The sequence below is a fragment of the Oryzias latipes genome, chromosome 2 (assembly GCF_002234675.1).
Source record: "Oryzias latipes chromosome 2, ASM223467v1".
NCBI classification, from domain to species: domain Eukaryota; kingdom Metazoa; phylum Chordata; class Actinopteri; order Beloniformes; family Adrianichthyidae; genus Oryzias; species Oryzias latipes.
In genome coordinates, this window is record NC_019860.2 from 5,256,100 (window position 1) to 5,275,423 (window position 19,324).

The 19,324-nt window shown below is 41.4% G+C and overlaps 2 protein-coding genes across 2 annotated transcripts in view; one reads left to right on the top strand and one right to left on the bottom strand.

Moving 5' to 3' along the window:
* Window positions 1–19,324, bottom strand: part of LOC101172629 (zinc finger protein 436-like) — a 1,005,429-nt gene that overhangs the window by 297,916 nt on the left and 688,189 nt on the right. The window contains exon 3 of the mRNA XM_023962276.1: window positions 8,801–9,187. Coding sequence (XP_023818044.1) covers window positions 8,801–9,187 — 387 coding nt within the window. The remainder of the gene's footprint in view (window positions 1–8,800; window positions 9,188–19,324) is intronic.
* LOC110016657 (zinc finger protein 502-like) overlaps window positions 1–19,324 on the top strand; it is a 970,715-nt gene that overhangs the window by 207,394 nt on the left and 743,997 nt on the right. The window lies entirely within an intron of this gene.

Below are 19,324 nucleotides of genomic sequence, written 5' to 3' on the forward strand. Positions count from 1 at the left end.
CCTCCAGCGGCGTTTCATGAAGCCCCTCCTCCAACATGAGGCCGCTGGGGAATTCTGAATGAACCTTTACATTTCAACAGAAATCTAAAGCTAAAAACAGGAAACTGACTTCACACTGACCACTGATCCACACAGGGGGACGTCCTAAGGGGCGGAGTCAGCCACTGGAGAGAGCAAAAAGGAGAAATGGGGGTCACTCTGGGCCTCTCTGTGTCTGGACCTTCAGAGGGACAGTGGTTTGGTCCAGAACACGGATGCTAAACTAGCTCTCTGGAAACTTGAAATTGTTGAATGGGAAACTTCCTGAAATCTTCTTCATCTGTTGACTTGTTCTTTCTTCATCTGAATGAGCTCAGTCCTCTCCCAAATCCAACTCCATCTATCTTCAGTGCTTTGGACTGAGTTGGAGCAGAACTAGAGCTTTCTCCAGATGTCCTAGTACTTTTAGATCAGTGTCTTCCAATATTTGGAGCCCAGGTTCACTTCTTTCCCTGACAAAAATCCCAAAAGGCCTACCAGCCACCAAATAGTCAGAAAGCAGAGAAACTTGGTGGTCTGCATTGATGAGAAACCAGTCCCTCCAGGATGACACATGGCTTTTTGGAATCATTTCACACACAAACAAACGGGAAGTTGTGCTTGTTGTTCTGAGAAAATGCAATCAAATGTGTGATAATGGTCAATGTAAATGTTTCGATAAAGGCTGTAGGGGATTCAGGGATTGTGGAGCGGTTGTTGTTTCCTTCTGGGTTAAAGTGCAGTTTTGTGTAACCTCCCAAAGAGGAGAAACCCAAAAAAGAAAGGAAAAGCAAAGAGACAGGTGGAAGCCATCATGAGATTCCTTTCAAACAGGAAGTTCTTTGTCATTTCATGCACTAGTTTCATTTAGCTCTAGTTGTTGAACATTCTAGAAACTCCTAAAAACCTTTTCTGTCCACTTTGAAACCATATGGGGCTGACTTGGCCTTGCTCGCTGGGATACGGCCAACATCCAGAAATCTACCAACAGACATTTTTAGCTCTAGTTGTTGAACATTCTATGTTTTGAAGAGGCAGGCTCTTCTAAAAGAAACTAGCAGGAGCCCCAGCGCTGGTCTATGCTTGGATTTGTTTTAGACTTGTTCAGAGTCAAATGCATGTTTTAAGGGGAGGAGGATTATTTTGTTGTTGCTGTTTTTGTTCCTATTCTTACAATCCACTATATGTCCCGTGTTGAATTCTACTATTAAAATGAGGGAAACTAATGTTTATCAAATCCAAATCAATCCAAAAGCCTGGAGACTGGATGGCCGTTGTCCTCCCTTTGACCTGGACACTGGTTGCCATGGCTACCTGCACACTCACCAAGCTGGAACTTAGAAGAAGAAAAAGAGACCAAAATGATTGATAAAGCAGGTTTTCCAGGGAAATCCCACAAAGTGCTTTCCAAGCTAGAACTAAGAATATCCAGCATGCATTTGGAAAAACTCATTAGCTTCTTGTGGAAAATGATGAGTCATTTGAAAAGCATTCTATGAATGCTCAGAAAACTTCCTCTAAGGTTGTGGTTGTTTGGAGAAGTCCTCCTCTTCAAAGAAGTTCTCCTGACCATCTTCAAAGCCACTTTCTGCTTTTTCAAACGCTACTGTTCAACAAAAACTTGGTTTCTGCCACAAAACCAACCTTAGACACTGAAACAGAATGAATCCAATGCAGAAATGTGTTGACACCTTTAATTCAAAGCTTCAATCAGTTTGAATCTCATGAAGAACATTTCAAAAATCCACATTTGGATCAGGCGTCTTCATCAGAGCACAACTCATGTTTCCAGGGGCCTGTTTCAGAAAGGAGGTTCAACCAACTCTGAGGTTAAACTTGAACTCTGAGTTGGTCAATCGAGAGATTAACAACTCTGAGTTTTCTGTTTCAGAGAAGCTGATCCGAGTTAGGTCAATCAATTCTGAGTGGACTGATTCGGAGTTAAGCGTGCGCACCGCGACTATAAGAAGCCATTATCAATGGAGCGCAGATATTACGAGTCACCATGGCAACCGTGAAAACAAAGAGGTCTGCATATTTTTCGCCAGCTGAACTTGACGTGCTGCTGCAGAGTTACAGTGAATATGAGCACATATTCCAGAAGAAAAGCAACACCGCTGCATCTGCAAAACAGAGACAGTTAGCGTGGAAAACATAGCTGCTCAAGTTAATGCCTAAGTTTGCATTTAAATCATTGTTATAAAATATTGGCTGTAATAACTTTTTAAGTAGCGTAAGGTGTGAAATAAAAAATGGCGATATTTAGGTGTACTTTTGAAGTGTTATTCCTGGTGTAATTGCATGAAATGCTGCATAGTGTACAGAACCAATCTGGGGGAAAATGCATTTAACGGCGGTAATGTTTAGAGGACTTTTTTGTTAACCTCCCCCTCTTGCAAACGTTGGTCAGTTTAATATTAATACATGCAATTGTGTTTTAAAAGTGAACTTTTGTCTACTGTTGAACCTTTCGCTGCGCGAAGACTTCTCCTTTCTTTTCTCTCGTCTTTCCGACCGTGGTCAGAAGCGCAGGGGAGATTTCCTTCAGGGCTGAAGGGAATTCTCTTTCGGGGTTCACTTCCCGTTAGAAACCCTCAACCTCCAGAGCGGATTAAGAATGACTCCAAAGCAGTTATTCTGGGAATGACACCTTCTCTTTATTTAACTAAGTGCTCCGTTCTCCGAACACACAATATATACCACGCACACACCTCGCTCCGTGCTCACCCCCCCCCCCCCATCTGCACCTGCACTCGCCCCTCCCCTTGTCTCTCGTGGATTGCACCCCGCTCAGCACACACACGCTGCAACACTACCCTTGTATTGATCAAGTGGTATAGGTTTATATGGGATTAAGAAAGTAAGCAGTACTAGCAAATTGTGTTTCCAAAAATTAATTGTTACATTAATCTAATTCAATGTCCCTGATTTCATTTTCATGTAGATGCAATCCTGCAGGAATTAAAAGAACATGGCAGCAGCTAAAACTGAAGTATAAAAACATAATTCAATCAGGTCAAATGTGAGCATGTCATGGATGTAGGCTTTGTTGACAATATTTGACATAAGAAACATATACATAGCAATACCTAATGTTTTCATTTTGTAACGGTAACGCTCAAACAAAAACGTATGGAGCAATGACAAAATATTGAGTCTTCTCAAAATCCTCGTACGAGGTAAATATAATTCTCTACGAATTAATGCAGCCTCCTCGTCTATTGGGTCCTCCAAAAAAGGACAAGCCATTCTTGTCACTTAGACCGTCTCTGTGTGACGGAAATTTGGACAATGAAGGTTAAAGCGAAACATACCGCTTCGTCTTTAAAAAGGGGAGGGGACCGGCAGAAACTTTGAGTTTGGAGAATAAAACCTGCTCCCGACCAGGTTAGGTTCACAGCATAAGTAACCATGGACACTGACTCCGAGTAAAAGTTACCTCTCTTTCAGAAACGGGTTTGACTTACTCTGTTTTCTCTGGTTTAACAAACCTCCCATTCTGAAACGGAAAACCCAGGGTTTCCCTGATTCCAGGGTTAATGCACTCAGAGTTTACACTTAACCTCCTTTCTGAAACAGGCCCCAGGACTGTGACTCACCAATAGATCCTCATTTCCTTTACACAATCTGTTTCCATCATTTGGATTTTTCATCAAAACTTGAGTTAGAAAAGAATTGTTGCCCCAAAATGTCCAGTTTGAATAGTCTACAGTTTGTTGTGTTTGGTTGCTAGGTAACAGGGTCTTTAATGTCTATGATGTCATGGTGGCTTTCAGAGTTGAACTCCTGAATATGACGGTAAACATTTGGATTGAACAAAAATGGGATTGAAGCTCATGCTAAATCCTGATCTCAATGCTGAAAAAACCTCCTCCTAGATTCTGGTTGTTTGGAGAAGTCCTCCTCTTCCCAGAATTCCTGAAAAAAGCCCTCATTTCTCCTGACCATCTTCAAAGCCACTTTCTGCTTTAGTTTAGTCCAAACTTGCTTTATGCTGACAACATTTACAGCTTGAATCAATCTGAAGAATCCAAGGAAACAAAGCAATCTAAGTCTGCATTCATGCCACTTCAGAACCAACAAAGCATGTTTCCAGGACGCTGACTTACCAATAGAACTTGGGATTTCCTTTGCAGAATCCTTCTCCGTGTGTTTTCCTTTGATTTTCTCCCCAAAACCTAAAGCAGAGATTTTTGCTGAGCTGCAGAACAAACGTCTGACTGCTTTAACCGCCGTTGATGGTTTGTTGGGTTTCCCTCTATAGCTGCTATGGTCTTGCTATGGTTGCTAGGTAACACTGTCTGATAATGATGACGTCAGAGTGGCCTCTAGAATGGACTTTTTTCTTGTATAACCAGGAGCTGTAACCTTTAGGGCACTAGGACCCAGAAAGAGGTCCAGGCAGTGACGGTGTTCAGTGACGGACTGCGCAGCCGCACTTCCTCCAAACGCCACTATTCATCAGCGCGTGGAGCGCCAGAGTCCAAACGGGCTTAATTAGATCAAACAAATGTGCCTCCATCCCTTATCTGTGGATGACGGGTTGTTGACTTTATGAAGTCCATCATAATCAGAATCCATCAGAATTTTTGATGGGTTTATAATCTTTATACGCCATCATTAAAATCTCAGACTCCGTCTCTCTGAAGTGTAGCTTTCTCTCGTTTTTCCACCACCCGTTTCCATGGTGACTCCAGAAATCGGCGATCCATTGAGAATGTCTTTATGTACATGACGTGCACGTGCATTAACCCAGGATTACCAAGTCCAGCGCTATTACACCAAATCATATCCGGTCTTTTGGAACCGACATACCCAGTGTAGGGCTGGGCGATATGGCCTAAAAAATAAATTCGATTTTTTAATTCGATTTCCGATTTTTTCCCGACCCCCCCCCCCCTACTTAAGGAAAGCAATAAGTACAAACGGCAGACAAGTTCAAGCAAATGTTGCTTTTATTTAAAACCCAAGACAAATGTAACCCCCATTTCTGGGATGAATAATAAATAAATGAACACACTCTTGGAATCAAAGTTAAGTATAAGATTTTTCTTCTTTTTCTTTTTGGACTTGTGTTTAAATAATTTTAACCTGTTTAATATAATTTTTGTCTTGTTTTTGTATAATTTCGTTATTCTAAACTTGTTTTCACTTATCCAAAATATAAAGGTTACTTCCTTACTTAAAGTCCCAGCTGTGTTTTCAGTCCCACTTTGTAGTCTAGACTAAAAGGAGACAAACATTCACCTTGACAGTAGCACCATTTTCTAAAGGATTAACAATGCAGCTCATATCTGGGCTCTAAGGTTTTAATTAAATTAAGAAACCCCGTCTTCTCCACGGAGAAGAGGATGAAGCAGCAGGAGTCACGGTCAACCCCCCCTCCCCCCTCGCGGCCGCCTCCTCCGAAAACAAAATCCTACGGCGGCCGCATCGCAAATGAATCTACCGGTACAATTAATAATTACAACGCAGTATTCTTTATTAACAAATAACAGTAACAACTAACTAACTAACTAACTATACAGGCGTTGTAGCATGAGTATATGTGTGTGTGTGTCAGGGCGCGTGCGTGTTTAAGAGGACTGAGCGCGTGCTACGCGAGCGCGTGTGAGAGCTTTTGACTTCGATGGGCTTTAGGCAGCGTGGGGGGGGGGTGTCTCTTCCTCCACGTCTGTGGCAGTAAACCCAGACCAGTTCCAAACAACAGATGATTTTATTCCATTCTTGGGAACAAACTTCCCACTCTCACCGGTGGCCATGCTGTCGCTAGCTGCTTCGTGTGTCGATTGTCGCCACGTGAAACTAACGCTACGGAAGCTCTGGGGAGCCAAAACTGCGCCACATAAAAACTCGATTTAGTTATTTTTGAAATCGCCCGTAACAAAAAATTCGAATTAATTCATTTGATCGATTTATCGCCCAGGCCTAACCCAGAGTAAGCAAGTTCAGGGGGATTTCAGCGAGAGTTCAGGGTTAAAGTCAGGCTAGTTTAAACAAGCTTCCTGGAATACCCCCCTGGTTATTTTGGTTTTAACCAATGAATGTGGTGTTTTTTATGAAAAGAGTTCTGGATCTTCCCTCAACGTTGGAGTCTGGTCCTGAATTTGGGTCATCCTGATATACCGTAACAAAGCCTCTTTTCTGCGCTGCAGAATCAGCTGATTCAAGGTGATTACGTAATCACGTCCCTACTGTGCAGTGCTGCATCTCAGTGTGAGGCTGCTTTCTCCACATAAGAATCCACTGGAATTGTGTCAACTCTTGAATAGTTTCTGGAATAAAAAGAATGTAAACAAGAAGATAAAGAGATAAAGCCCCTGTGTCAAAGCACACGTGTTTTTTCAGAACTTATGTCAGTAAGCTTTAGACTTTATTTTGGTTAGAAAACTTAAAATCCAACATTATTCTGCATTTCAGAGTAATACATCATTGCTCCCAAGTGCATTTTTACTACACTGCTGTATTTATAAAGATTACGAGTCAGCCATCTTAGACATTGCAAATAAAAAAGGAGAGAAAATGAACAGGACTACCAGCACTGTAAAACACAATGATCATATCATATCAATAGGCTGAAAGATCATATTTCACCTCAATAATAAAGTAATTACAGAAACATATAAGCAACCTTTCTCCTATTGGCTTCATCATGTGGTTAGCTTATTAAAAAAACGGAAAAACAATCTTTAACTCATCAGGATATCTCTTTAAACACAACTCTGTTTGAAAATCTTTAGAATACTCCTTCAGTGTCGATTTGTGCCAAGTTACTACTTCTGTATGTGTTCCAGAAGCACACTGATGTCCTCTCATCTCACCGTGTCGTCGCAGATGGAAAAAAACCTTGAGAAATAAGGAGTGATATTTCTGCCACCACGTTGCACACAAAACTTTCTAAGTTGCAAGAGAAAATATTAAATATTTGCTTTTTAATGATTTTTTATTCTGCTTTACCTTTTTTGCTTTAATTTTTTTTTTTTTTGCATTTGCAAAATGCATGTTTTTGCATGTGTTGTGTCAAATCTTGCTTTTGTCCTATCTTTGATTTTGCTGACGACTTTGACCGCGACTCAGCATGATATGACTGCCAGTGCCGAAAAAGTTTTCCTTTCTTTTTAAATCAATTTTCTAATTTTATCTTTGCTTTTGAAGAAAATTTTACGTTGATTATTTCTATGATGTATTGTGATTTGAATGCATTTTTCTGTTTTGTGAAGCACCTTGAATTACTTTGTGTACGAATTCTGCTATACAAATAAACTTGCCTTGCCTTGCCTAAAATTTAAGATGTATAAAAAAACATTTCAACCATAATGAAGACATTCAAGAATTAGCTCTAATGACTCAAAACAAACAACTCATTTCTATTTGCAGATACATCTAAAACAATTCATTTTATGAAAAGGTTGTACATATTTTGTCAGCAGTAAAACTCTTCGTCTAATATCATTACACAAAGATTCAAATGTATTGATCCATTACTTTTTTTTGCTTTTTATATAGAGAAAATGAAAACCTAAAACAAAACTAATAGAAAGTAAAAGTATCATATTATAACAATAAATTTGTAGAAAACTTCATTTCTACACATTAAATACTCCCTTGTGCCTCCCTCTAATTAAATTACCTCATCAATAAGGTATGGAGGCCATCAGATTTTTCCCTCCTGTAAAATAAAGTCTTTGACTGTGGTGCAGAGGTTGAGGCGTCGACCTCTTATCAGAAAAGTTTAGAATTTAGAATTTACAGTAAATCCTTTATTACATCGTTTGTAAAGAGAAAGTCTTGTGAGTTCTCATGTGTGTCTGAAGACTAGATCTGCAACTAAAACTTGAATCACATTCTTGACAAGAAAAAGGCTTTTCTCCTGTGTGAGTTCTCATGTGTGTTTTGAGATGATATATTCGACTAAAACTTTTTTTACATTCTTTACAAGAAAAAGGCTTTTCTCCTGTGTGAGTTCTCATGTGTGTTTTGAGAGTAGATATTTGATTAAAACTTTTTTTACATTCTTTACAAGAAAAAGGCTTTTCTCCTGTGTGAGTTCTCATGTGTCTTTTGAGATTAGCCATTTGATTAAAACTTTTTTTACATTCTTTACAAGAAAAAGGCTTTTCTCCTGTGTGAGTTCTCATGTGTGTTTTGAGAGTAGCTATTTGCTGAAAACTTTTTTTACATTCTTTACAAAAAAAAGGCTTTTCTCCTGTGTGAGTTCTCATGTGTGTTTTGAGATGATATATTCGACTAAAACTTTTTTTACATTCTTTACAAGAAAAAGGCTTTTCTCCTGTGTGAGTTCTCATGTGTGTTTTGAGAGTAGATATTTGATTAAAACTTTTTTTACATTCTTTACAAAAAAAAGGCTTTTCTCCTGTGTGAGTCATCATGTGTCTTTTGAGACTAGCCCCATGACGAAAACTTGTATCACATTCTTTACAAGAAAAAGGCATTTCTCCTGTATGAGTTCTCATGTGTGTTTTGAGACTAGATCTGTGACTAAAACTTTTCTCACATTCTTTACAAGAAAATCTCTCATCTTCTGCATGGATTCTTGCGTGAATTCTGAACAGAGATATGTTACAAAAGCTTTTACCACATTCTTTACAGATATAACATCTTTCATCAGACCCAGTTTCCATATGGTCAGATGGGTTAGTAATTATTCCTGAGTTTTTACCAGACTTGATAGAGGAAAGTTTCTCTTCTTTTTGAGATTTTTTGTATGTCTTACCAAGATTTGTCTTCTTGGAATTTTTTCTAACATCAGAGTCACACTGACCTGCTGACATGTGAGAGCTGTCCACACTTTGGACATGACTTCTGTCTCTTTTCTTCCTCTGATCTCTGTTCTGTGGGTCTGTCTCTTCATCTGTAGTTGATGTTGATTCTTCATGTTGGTTTCCTTCTTCATCCTGACTATCAGTTACATTAAAGCTCTGCTGATTGTTTAGATCTGCTTCACTGTTCTCATTTTCCTCATAAGTAGGAATCTCCATCAAGGTATCAGTCTCCTGCTTCAGATCAAGCTGATCTTCATCCTGAATGATGCAGATTTCCCCTAATTCCTCTTTAATCTGTGGAGGTTCCGGTTCTTGCTGTTCCACTCTGAAGTTCCTCTGCTGGATGCAGAGATCTTCCTCTTCAGTCATCAAACGCTGGGGGAGGCCTGCAGAAACACAAGTAGAGGCCTTTTTTATTTGTTATAGTGACTGTATGCTAGGGGTGTAACGGTACACGTAGTTGGACCGAACCGTTTCGGTACAGCACTTTCGGTTCGGTTCACGTTCGTACCGTTTTGGTTTTTCGGTTTGTTTATTTTTTCCCTGCAAATGTATTAACTTTGCGTTGAGGCGGAACTACTGTTACTCGCGGTATTCCGCCGAGACTCTCACCGGTTTCTGCAATTGCGTGCCTGTAGGAAGGGGGGGGTGGGGGCAGAACGTGTCGCGCGCAGCGTAAAGGCCTGTTCACACCGGGACGAATTTCGCCGGCGATTTTCGCCGACGTTTAACGCCTCGTGACTAAACAAAGGGCACCAACGAGAGTGTGCACACCGACGCGAAAAAACGCCACGCGTTAAAGCGTCAAAAAAAAAAACGCCTCGGGTTCGTTTTTTTTTTTCGACGCGTCGCGTCGAAATCTACTCGACCAATGAGAATGGCGCTTTTGCACACGTGTCTGGAGCTTCTGAAGTTACAGTAAAACACAACTTGGGGGCGCTCAAAAACAAAACTGCCTTGCTGAGCACACATACCAGCGAAGAAGATAGACGTCAAGTAGCGTCTACACTGCCGCGAAGAAATAATGACGGACATTCTAAAACATCCCCGAACCAAGCACCAGTTGGAGCTACTGGTGCTTGAAATATTCACGTTTTCTTTGTTTGATTCTGACAAGCGGGTAAATACTTGCTCTCTTCTTCTGAGTGAAAAGCGACTTTAAGAAGCGTAAAGTTGCGCAGCGCCACCTTGTGTACAGGAGTATTTCTGTTTACATTAAGCGCCATCTAATGTCAGGGAATGAAATTGCATGTTCACTCCACTCATCGTCAGCGAAAATCGCCTGGGTGTGAACACAAAAAACGTGGCGAAAAACGCTGGCGAATAACGCCTGGCGAATATTCGTCCCGGTGTGTACGGGCCTTAAGACTGTGTGTGAGCGCCCGTTCAGTTTGTGTAGCTCAGTTATGGAGAACAGCAATAAGTCCACACGGGGAGGTGAACCCTGAAGGAAAATCCGCCTTCCATGGTCAGAAACATCTTTGCACTTCAGCTTCAACAGCTATCAGGTGATGGAGGTGACAGTGCGCATGTCCACAGGATCAGCATGGGTAATGCTTAGCCTACGCTCTCCTGTGGGGAATGCTGTTGTGTTGACATCGTTACACAAAGATAGTGTATGCCACAGAATAGATCTGTTAATGCTCTTAAAACGGCATGACCCGATTGGAACAATTGGGTATACAAGAAAATAAAGGTGCAAGTAAATTTTTCAGGCCAGTGTTAATTATCCAAATTTTTTTGTTCCTGGCAGCTAATAGTTGTTTCTTATTTTATTAAGCAGATCACCTACAAAGGTCAATTTTATTTATTGTTATATAAAACCAATAAATACATTTTGCAAGTAATTATTTTCTGGCTTTTTGTACATAAAAAATTCAGAAAATAGATAGATTAAAGCTTTATTAATCTCCCAAGGGAGAAATTGAGGTGTCTGACAGCAAAACACAAACAATAAATATCAATAACTTACTAGCTCATAAAATAGCAGTTCATATCAGGCAGATTTGTTAAACAGCCGTACTGAACCAAAACGTATCGAACCGAGCGCCAATAAACTCTGAACCGAACCGAAATTAGATTTTAGCGTATCGTTACACCCCTACTGTATGTATTGTAAAACTATGATTAGCAACAAGATATTAAGAAAAAATGTTTCACAGCAAGAATGGTAATTCTGTCTATTTAGAATGACTGAGTAACAGCTGCCTATTTTTCTATAGAGGTCTATTGGAGTTTGGTGACAGCAGCTATTTGGAACAGGAAGTAGCTGCTGTCGTACATCAAACAAGTAATGTATGTTGTGCAAAATTTTAAAGTTTTATTGAAAGGAATTGGCAGCATTTATATAGGTGGGCAGTAACAGCACTGAGTGAATGGACCCGTGATGACCCCACTGGGGGAGAAAGGTCATTGTGAGAAGAAATTATCATTTTCTTTCCAAGTCTAAAAATCCAAAGAGACTATCGGTACAATAAACGCCTGGAAGAGCAATTCTCGGTCAACAATGTCACCTCTGTTTGGAGAGGGCTTAGGCAACTCACCAACTAGCCCAGAGCCCAACATGCTGCTGACGACCTTCAACTGGCTGAGAGGCTTAACACCTTTCATGCCAGATTTGAAGTCCCACCCCCTCCCCTCTCACTGAACAGGTTTCCTCAGCAACTTTGGAGCCACATTCCTCCCCAACTATCACTGAGGACAGTATGGCTACGTTCACACTGCAGGCTGAAATGACCCAATTCCAATTTTTTTGCCCCTTTGCGACCCAATTCCGATCTTTTCATGACAGTCTGAACGACACAGATCCGATCTTTTCAAATGGGACCCGGGCCACTTGGGTATGCTGTCCTGATTCCAATCAATTGCGACCGCAGTCTGACCGGCCAGGCCACCTAATTCCGAATCGTATGTAATCGACACACAACAAACGTCATCATTCTGCGTTGAAGTAGGCGGGAACAAGAACATAAACATCAACCATGGTAGACGATGCTGCTGAGATCAGTCAGTGGAAGGGAAGCGAGGTCACCGATTGGATTAATATTTGGGGTGATCGCTCTTTTCAGGCCAAACTCCAGGGCTCTCATCGCAACCGGGCGGTTTTTGAAAAATTTCCAGCGAAATGGCCGAGTTGGTGTTGAACCTTCCCTGCCATGACTTTTTTTCCTCTTTCTGATCGTGGTCAGAAGCGCGGGGGAGGCCGGCTTCTCCAGGGCTGAAGGCGGATCCTCCTCCGGGGTTCACTTCCCCGTTCAGACTCTCACATTCTCCAAAGCGGGCTAATAAAGAGTCAAAAGCATTTATTCATGGGGAAACCTTCTTTTATTACCGTTCTCCTTCCTCCAAAACACAACACAAATGCGCCCCCACACTGCCCCCCTTATTCCCACCTCGCTGCACGCGCTCCTTTTCTCCTCTCTCGTCTTACACATAATACACAGACACACGTGCGCACGGCCCGGCTCCAATGCCTTCTTAAAATGAGAAGATTGTAATTGTGCTGCTCCTTTATGAAAATAAATGTAATAATGCAAAAGAGCTCCGCTGTTGACAACACTGCTATTGAAAAAAACTGCTGTTGACATCTACGTTAGCAACTTCCGCAAACAACGAGTGACGTCGTTCACCGTTGAGTATTCTTCTGCGCATGCGGGTCTCGTTTGGGTCTTGTCACAGTCACACTGGAGATCACAGAAATTCGGATTTACTAGGAAATGTGAACGGTCTTGCAAAAAAATCCGAATTGAGCATTAAGCCCTGCAGTGTGAACGTAGCCTATGACTCCCCCGGACCACCTCTTCCCCACCACTGTCCTCTCAGTGACAGAAGAGGAGGTGCTCAAGCTTTTCCGGAAGCAAAACTTACGGAAGGCTCCTGGCCCGGATGGCATCTCCCCTGCTACCTTGAAACACTGTGCAGGCGAACTGGCAGCAGTTTTCACAGACATCGTCAACACCTCCCTGGAGTCCTGCCACGTCCTGGCCTGCTTCAAACTGTCCACCATCGTCCCTGTCCCCAAGAAGCCCTGCATAACTGGCCTCAATGACTACAGACCTGTGGTAATTACGTCTGTAGTCATCAAGTCATTCGAGCGTCTGGTCCTCCCCCACCTCAAATCCTTCACCTCCCCCCTCCTGGACCCACTGCAGTTCGCCTACAGAGCCAACAGGTCTGTTGACGACGCTATCAACCTGGCCCTCCACTTCATCCTGCAGCACCTGGACTCCCCGGGAACCTATGCTAGGATCCTGTTCGTGGACTTCAGCTCTGCGTTCAACACCATCCTCCCCTCTCTGCTCCAGGAAAAGCTCCTCCAGCTCAACGTGCCTGACTCCACCTACAGGTGGAGCACTGACTTCCTAACGGAGCGGAGGCAGTGTGTGCGGCCGGAGAAGGATGTCTCCCCCACCCAATTCATCAGCATAGGAACTCCACAGGGCTGTGTACTTTCCCCTCTGCTCTTCTTCCTGTATACCAACTGCTGCACCTCCAGCCATGACTCTGTTAAACTGATCAAGTTTGCAGATGACACCACCCTCATCGGACTCATCTTTAATGATGATGAGTCTGCCTACAGGAGGGAGTTGGACCGGCTGGTGTCGTCGTGCAGCATCAACAACCTGGAGCTGAACACTCAGAAGACAGTGGAGATGATAGTGGACTTCAGGAAAGTCACAGCCCCCTCATCCCCTCTCACCCTGACAGACTCTACCATCACCCTAGTGAACTCTGTCCGTTTCCTCGGTTCCACCATCACTCAGGACCTTAAGTGGGAGCCTTCCATCAGCTCTCTGCTCAAAAAGGCCCAGCAGAGGATGTACTTCCTGCGGCAGTTGAAGAAGTCCCGGCTGCCGGCCCAGATGATGGTGCAGTTCTACACGGCCATCATTGAGTCCATCCTCACCTCCTCCATCACTGTGTGGTACGCTGGAGCCACAGCCAGGGACATAAGCAGACTGCAGCGTATTGCAGAGAAAGTGATCGGCTGCAGCCTCCCATCTGTCCAGGAACTATATGTCTCCAGAACCCAGGGACGTGTAGGCCGGATAGCTGCCGACCCTTCCCACCCTGGACATGACCTACTGGAACTCCTCCCTTCAGGCAGGAGGCTAAGGTCCATCAGGACCAGAACCTCAAGACACAAGAACAGTTTCTTTCCCTCTGCAGTCAGACTCTTCAACACCCTTTAACTTCTCCCCCCCTTAAACTTCACTTCAATGTCCAGTCAGTCACCAGCCCACTACCTGCACCTTGATCATCCTCAGTTTGCACTGCTTTTGGCACTGTTTGCACTACTTACTCTATTTATTTATTGTTCTGACCATTGTGTAATTTTTTTTTACATTTTTGTTGCTTACTGTTTTTCTGTTTTATTTTGCACACTTGCACCGAAGCAAATTCCTATTCTGGGAAACTTCACCGAATATGGCAATAAACACTTCTTGATTCTTGATTCTTGAATTAATCACACAAAAAAATCATCTCATGACAGCTGTAATAAAACTGTCATAATACTTTTTTTACATTTTGACAGCCACATTTTATAAATGATTGTCTTAACAGCCAGAAAAACAGAAATAAAAAGTATTTTGTTAAACAGTGAAGTGGAACTTTGTGGCTCTTGTTGGGTTTTGGTCTGGAAGAAACTGGATCAAATGGTTCTTTTAGTGTTAAAGGTTCCAGACTCTTGATCTTCACTGAAGCTATGAGTATGAAATGTCATTCCACAGACAAACCATCAACAAAATTATCCTGATGCTGCTGAGGTTCTTATGGAAGTGAAGCAAATCTCAGCAGAGAGGAAGTTTTTCTAAACTGAAATCACTGACATTAAACAGTCTGAACATTCATGGAGCTGAACTGGACACAGAAAAACCTCCCTGTTGTGTTTCCACCCACCAATGAGGAGCAGTTTGATGAAGATGAAGCTGCACTGGAGGAAGAATCAGTCCAGAAAAGATGGAGAACAATTCTGACACTAAGCAGTTTTTCACTGATGTGTTCAGGTTTGAATCTTTTCAGTCTGCAGATCCATGAGCAGGACCCTGTCTTTGGGTTTTAGCTTGAAATGTAGTTTTGGAAATAGAATCTCTCTGAATGTCTGGAATTGGAGACATGGAGACATCAAAGAGGTTTAGATGGGATTTTGGGTTTGACAGAAAAATCTGCTGAAAAGAACTGAACTACAAACTTAGAACCACAGACGACAAAACAGATTGTACTTTTTTATCTGCTAACAATTTTCTCTTTGATCTGTTAAGGTTTCCTGTTTGTCGTCAGCTGGAGGGACTAACTAAGATCATATGATTTGAAGAATGTTGTCGGCTGCACTGACCAACAATGTCTTCTGTCTTTTCAACTGGAAGGGACAGAAGAGACTCTTCCAGGACACGCTGTTGATGGACTGCATGTTTGGAGAGCTTGAAGCTCAAGATAGAACCGTTGTTGAAGTGAACATACCGATAGTGTGGAGATGAAGATCAGAGTCACACTGACCTGCTGACATGTGAGAGCTGTCCACACTTTGGACATGACTTCTGTCCCTCCTCTTCCTCTGATCTCTGTTATGTGGGTCTGTCTCTTCATCTGTAGTTGATGTTGATTCTTCATGTTGGTTTCCTTCTTCATCCTGACTATCAGTTACATTAAAGCTCTGCAGTTCCTCTTTAATCTGGTGGTTCTGGTTCCTCCTGTTCCACTCTGAAATTCCTCTGCTGGTTGCAGAGATCTTCCTCTTCAGTCATCCAATGCTGGGGGAGAACTGCAGGAACACAAACACAACAAGGAACCTTTTATATGTTTCCTTTTGGGTTTTTTCAAGCATCAATAAACTATGTGAACATTGGAGAAAATGCCTGAGGAGTCTGGAGGACCAGAAGAGACTAATGGAAATAAATATATATGCAGAGGTGGGTAGTGACAAGTTACATTAACTTAAGTAACTTTTTGGTGAATTGTACTTGTGAGAGTAAGACAAGGCAATTTATTTGTAGCACAATTAGTACACAAAGTAAAACAGGAAAATGATTGGTTTATCCCCCGGGGGGTAAGTTAGTGTAGAACCACCACTGAGTGACAGACGGGTCCCCAAAAAGAAAAGCATGAAGCTCAAAGGGCTTCTCTGTTTCTTTGATGAAGGTCACATACCTATGTGGTGGAGCTGCAGCTGTGGTTTCCAGATGACATCCAGCAGTCTGCGCTGACGACAGAGCTCCTGCTCGTACTGGACGATGGTTCCTTCACAGAGTCTGCAGATTTCTTCAGCAGCAGCAGCTAGTCGCTCGCTGATCAACTCTCTCAGAGACTGAAGGGAAGACATGGTTCCTGCTCCGATCTTCAGCTCCAACTCCCACAAACACCGCCGTCCTCTTCACTGCAGCTCCGATCGATCATCTGCTAGTCTCACAATCACAGCAATCCACGTTGCCTTTTGTTGCCGTCTCGTCCGGCCTTCACAGATTCTGATGGTTCAGGACGTCCAAAAATGAAATGAGCAGAAATGAAAAGACACACAAGAGTCTGCATAGATTGTCCAACCTTTTCCAAAAGGGGAGAGGTGGAGAAACACGACCTGTTAGGCTCTGTGGCTGTCCTCTCTCTGTCCTCAAGGCTAAAATGATTTTTATCATTCAGTAAGGGAAGATGAAAACATACTAGATAAAACTGTTCATAGGTGAGTTATAGTTTCTAAAATGAAACTAGGCCAGACTTAGCGGAAATGCACCAGACAAATGCGACTACTGAGCTTCAGTTGTGAGCCTAAGACATTGTATTTCTATATTTAATTTTATTTTTTTATTCATTTATTTATTTGTGTATTTCTTTATTTGCTTTCTGTCTAGCCTCTACCAGCTGCAATTCAATTAACTGTTTATTGACTTCTTCCTATTTATTGTCTTTTTGACATTAAACATTTAATCCATAATTGTTTCTCTCTTTCAGGTGCATTTGTTATAGTTTGGGTCTGTTAGTGTGAATTTGTTGGTTTGAATCATATCATCATACCAACTCCTAGTCTGAGGAAACATTAGTTGTTTAGTTAACACTGTGCAGACACCGTATCCTCAGTTTCTATTGAATGACACCAGCATGCACAGACATCTAAGTGGCTTTCTTTCCTGATTTCAAAAGCTACGTCAAGCCACTGGAAATAGAAGTCTGTCTCAGGCAAGGACTGGGTAACGCCTCTAAACCATTTGCAGCTAATTCCAGACAAAGCGCTCTGACTGCATCTCCCTGGGAAACTCAAGGCTGCAGACCTGCAGCTGTGAGGAGAGGCTGGATCTCTAGGATGTGGGTCCAAACAGTATCACTGATTAGAATTTATCTAAAGCACCGTCAGTGGACAGAATGAATGTAAGCATTGTCTGTCCAAACCTCAAAATCTTCTTCCCTTTTTTATTTTATTTATTTATATTAAGTCTTATTATATCTATTTGTGTGTCTGGAAAAGCTGGATTGAACTAACAGCATTTCTATGCAGTTTGATTCCAGAAAAAGTTTACTAACAAACATCCATCTACAGAAATGACATCACCTGTTGTTTTATTAAAGATTTAGGAACCCCTAAAACTGCAACCTTCTGTTCATCCAAAATAGTTTTTTTTATATTAAGTATGTATGTGTGTGCTGTACGTCCATCATCCTGTTGGATAAGCAGTTCCCAGACCAACCTGCTTTGTCACAGTGTATCTTAGTTGCATCTTAGGTTTCCGGTTCCGGGTTACACAGCAGGACGCGTGGCGTGCCTCTCTGCCAATACAACTATCTTCAAATTACTTAAAAAGTTGATTTTCTCCAAAAAACAGAGCTGACCATGCCCCCGAAGAAACCCCAGGAATACGAGACCTAAAACAGACTCTTGATGATATTCAAGCCACACTGAAATCCTTTATGGACCAATGATGGAAGAGTTCCGAAGATTTCGGGCTCAAAACGAGCATCTAAGAAAACCGGGTCGAGATTCTGGAGAAAAGACTGGACGATGTGGATCAGCAGGTAAGGATGAATAATGTCATTCTCACTGGAGTACAGATCAAACCTCGAACAAAGCTGACAGCAGGAGCTAAAACAAATGATTAATCACTTATTGAAAATTGTTAAATTGATTGACTTTTAATGATATTACTTCACTTTCTCCAAAACTTGATAAATTGATTCAAAATCTTTCCTAATGTAGCATAATTTTGCACATGTTTTTAACTTTTGATACTTGATGAATTTTTGCTATGAAAATTCCTGAAACAGTGTTGTCTGCTTTACTGATATAGTATTATGTTATATTCATATGAATGACTTTTATAAGTAACATAATCTGCATATATTTCAGATGACTGATCTGCATTTGCCATGTTGATTTCTAAAATAGTTATTTTTGCATAATAATTAAGTTATTCATCTTTGTCATGTGCTTTATCGATATCTTATGATTTTTAATTCTGTCTGATAAAAACTGGGAACCGGATATTGATAAATCATGTAATAAAATGGTTATAGTATAACGGGGTGGGATTATATAAGTTCGCTTCCTTCCACTCCCTTTCAAGCAATATTTATTAAAATGTCTAATTATCCTAAGTTTGATTAGTTACTGTATGAATGTATAACTGATGTTTATATTGCTGTTGTGTATTATTTCTACTTAATTGCTTGAAATAAACCATTTCAAATCAAATCAAATCAAAAAATCAAATCATCTCATCTTCCTGTTTGTTCTGACCCCCCCCAGAGGGAAGACGTTGTCTTTCTTCACTGCTCTGTCCTGTCAGACGTCATCAGATCCTCCTTGCTGTGTTTCATTTGCTTCTGCATACGCTGGTTCCCCAATGACCTCTGACCTCCTGCTGTCCCCAGAGCCCCTGCTGCTCTTTATCTCCCTTTAGCCATGTCACCGACACAACTCCAACTAAACACACACAACTCCAACTAAACACAAACACAATTCACACACACAACTACAAATGGTTTGTTAAAATGCAGACAAAGCAAAGAATTATACAGTCCATAACTTTTAACACAATCAAAACCTTTACATAAAAGCACAAAGTACACAACAAAGTGTAGAAAGTGAGTTTTACTGCCATAAACTTCTGGAATTCCTGGATGAGAAACAGACGTGCAGAACACAACGCAGCTACACAAACTGTGAGACGTGATGAGCTGCAGCCCTCAAAGTTAGGATTATGATGGGAGAGGATCCACTATTTATTGTTTTTTTGTTTGTTTTGTTTTTTTAAATGTATTAGTATACTTTTCCTGAATGTTTGTCTTATTTCATAAATAATTTTATTTCTTTTTTTTTCTTTTATTAAAAAGATCATGAAGGAATTAAACTTTATTCATGTAGAGGTTTCCATCTCCTTGAAGGTGCCAAAGGACTTCACAATCAAAACATGATCTAAAATGGGAACAAAGGTTTTAAACCAAAGACTCTAGAATATTCTCTTTTAGAACATAATTTTCAATCCAAATGTTTTCATCTACATTCAATGTTATATCATTCTCACACATCTCACACATCT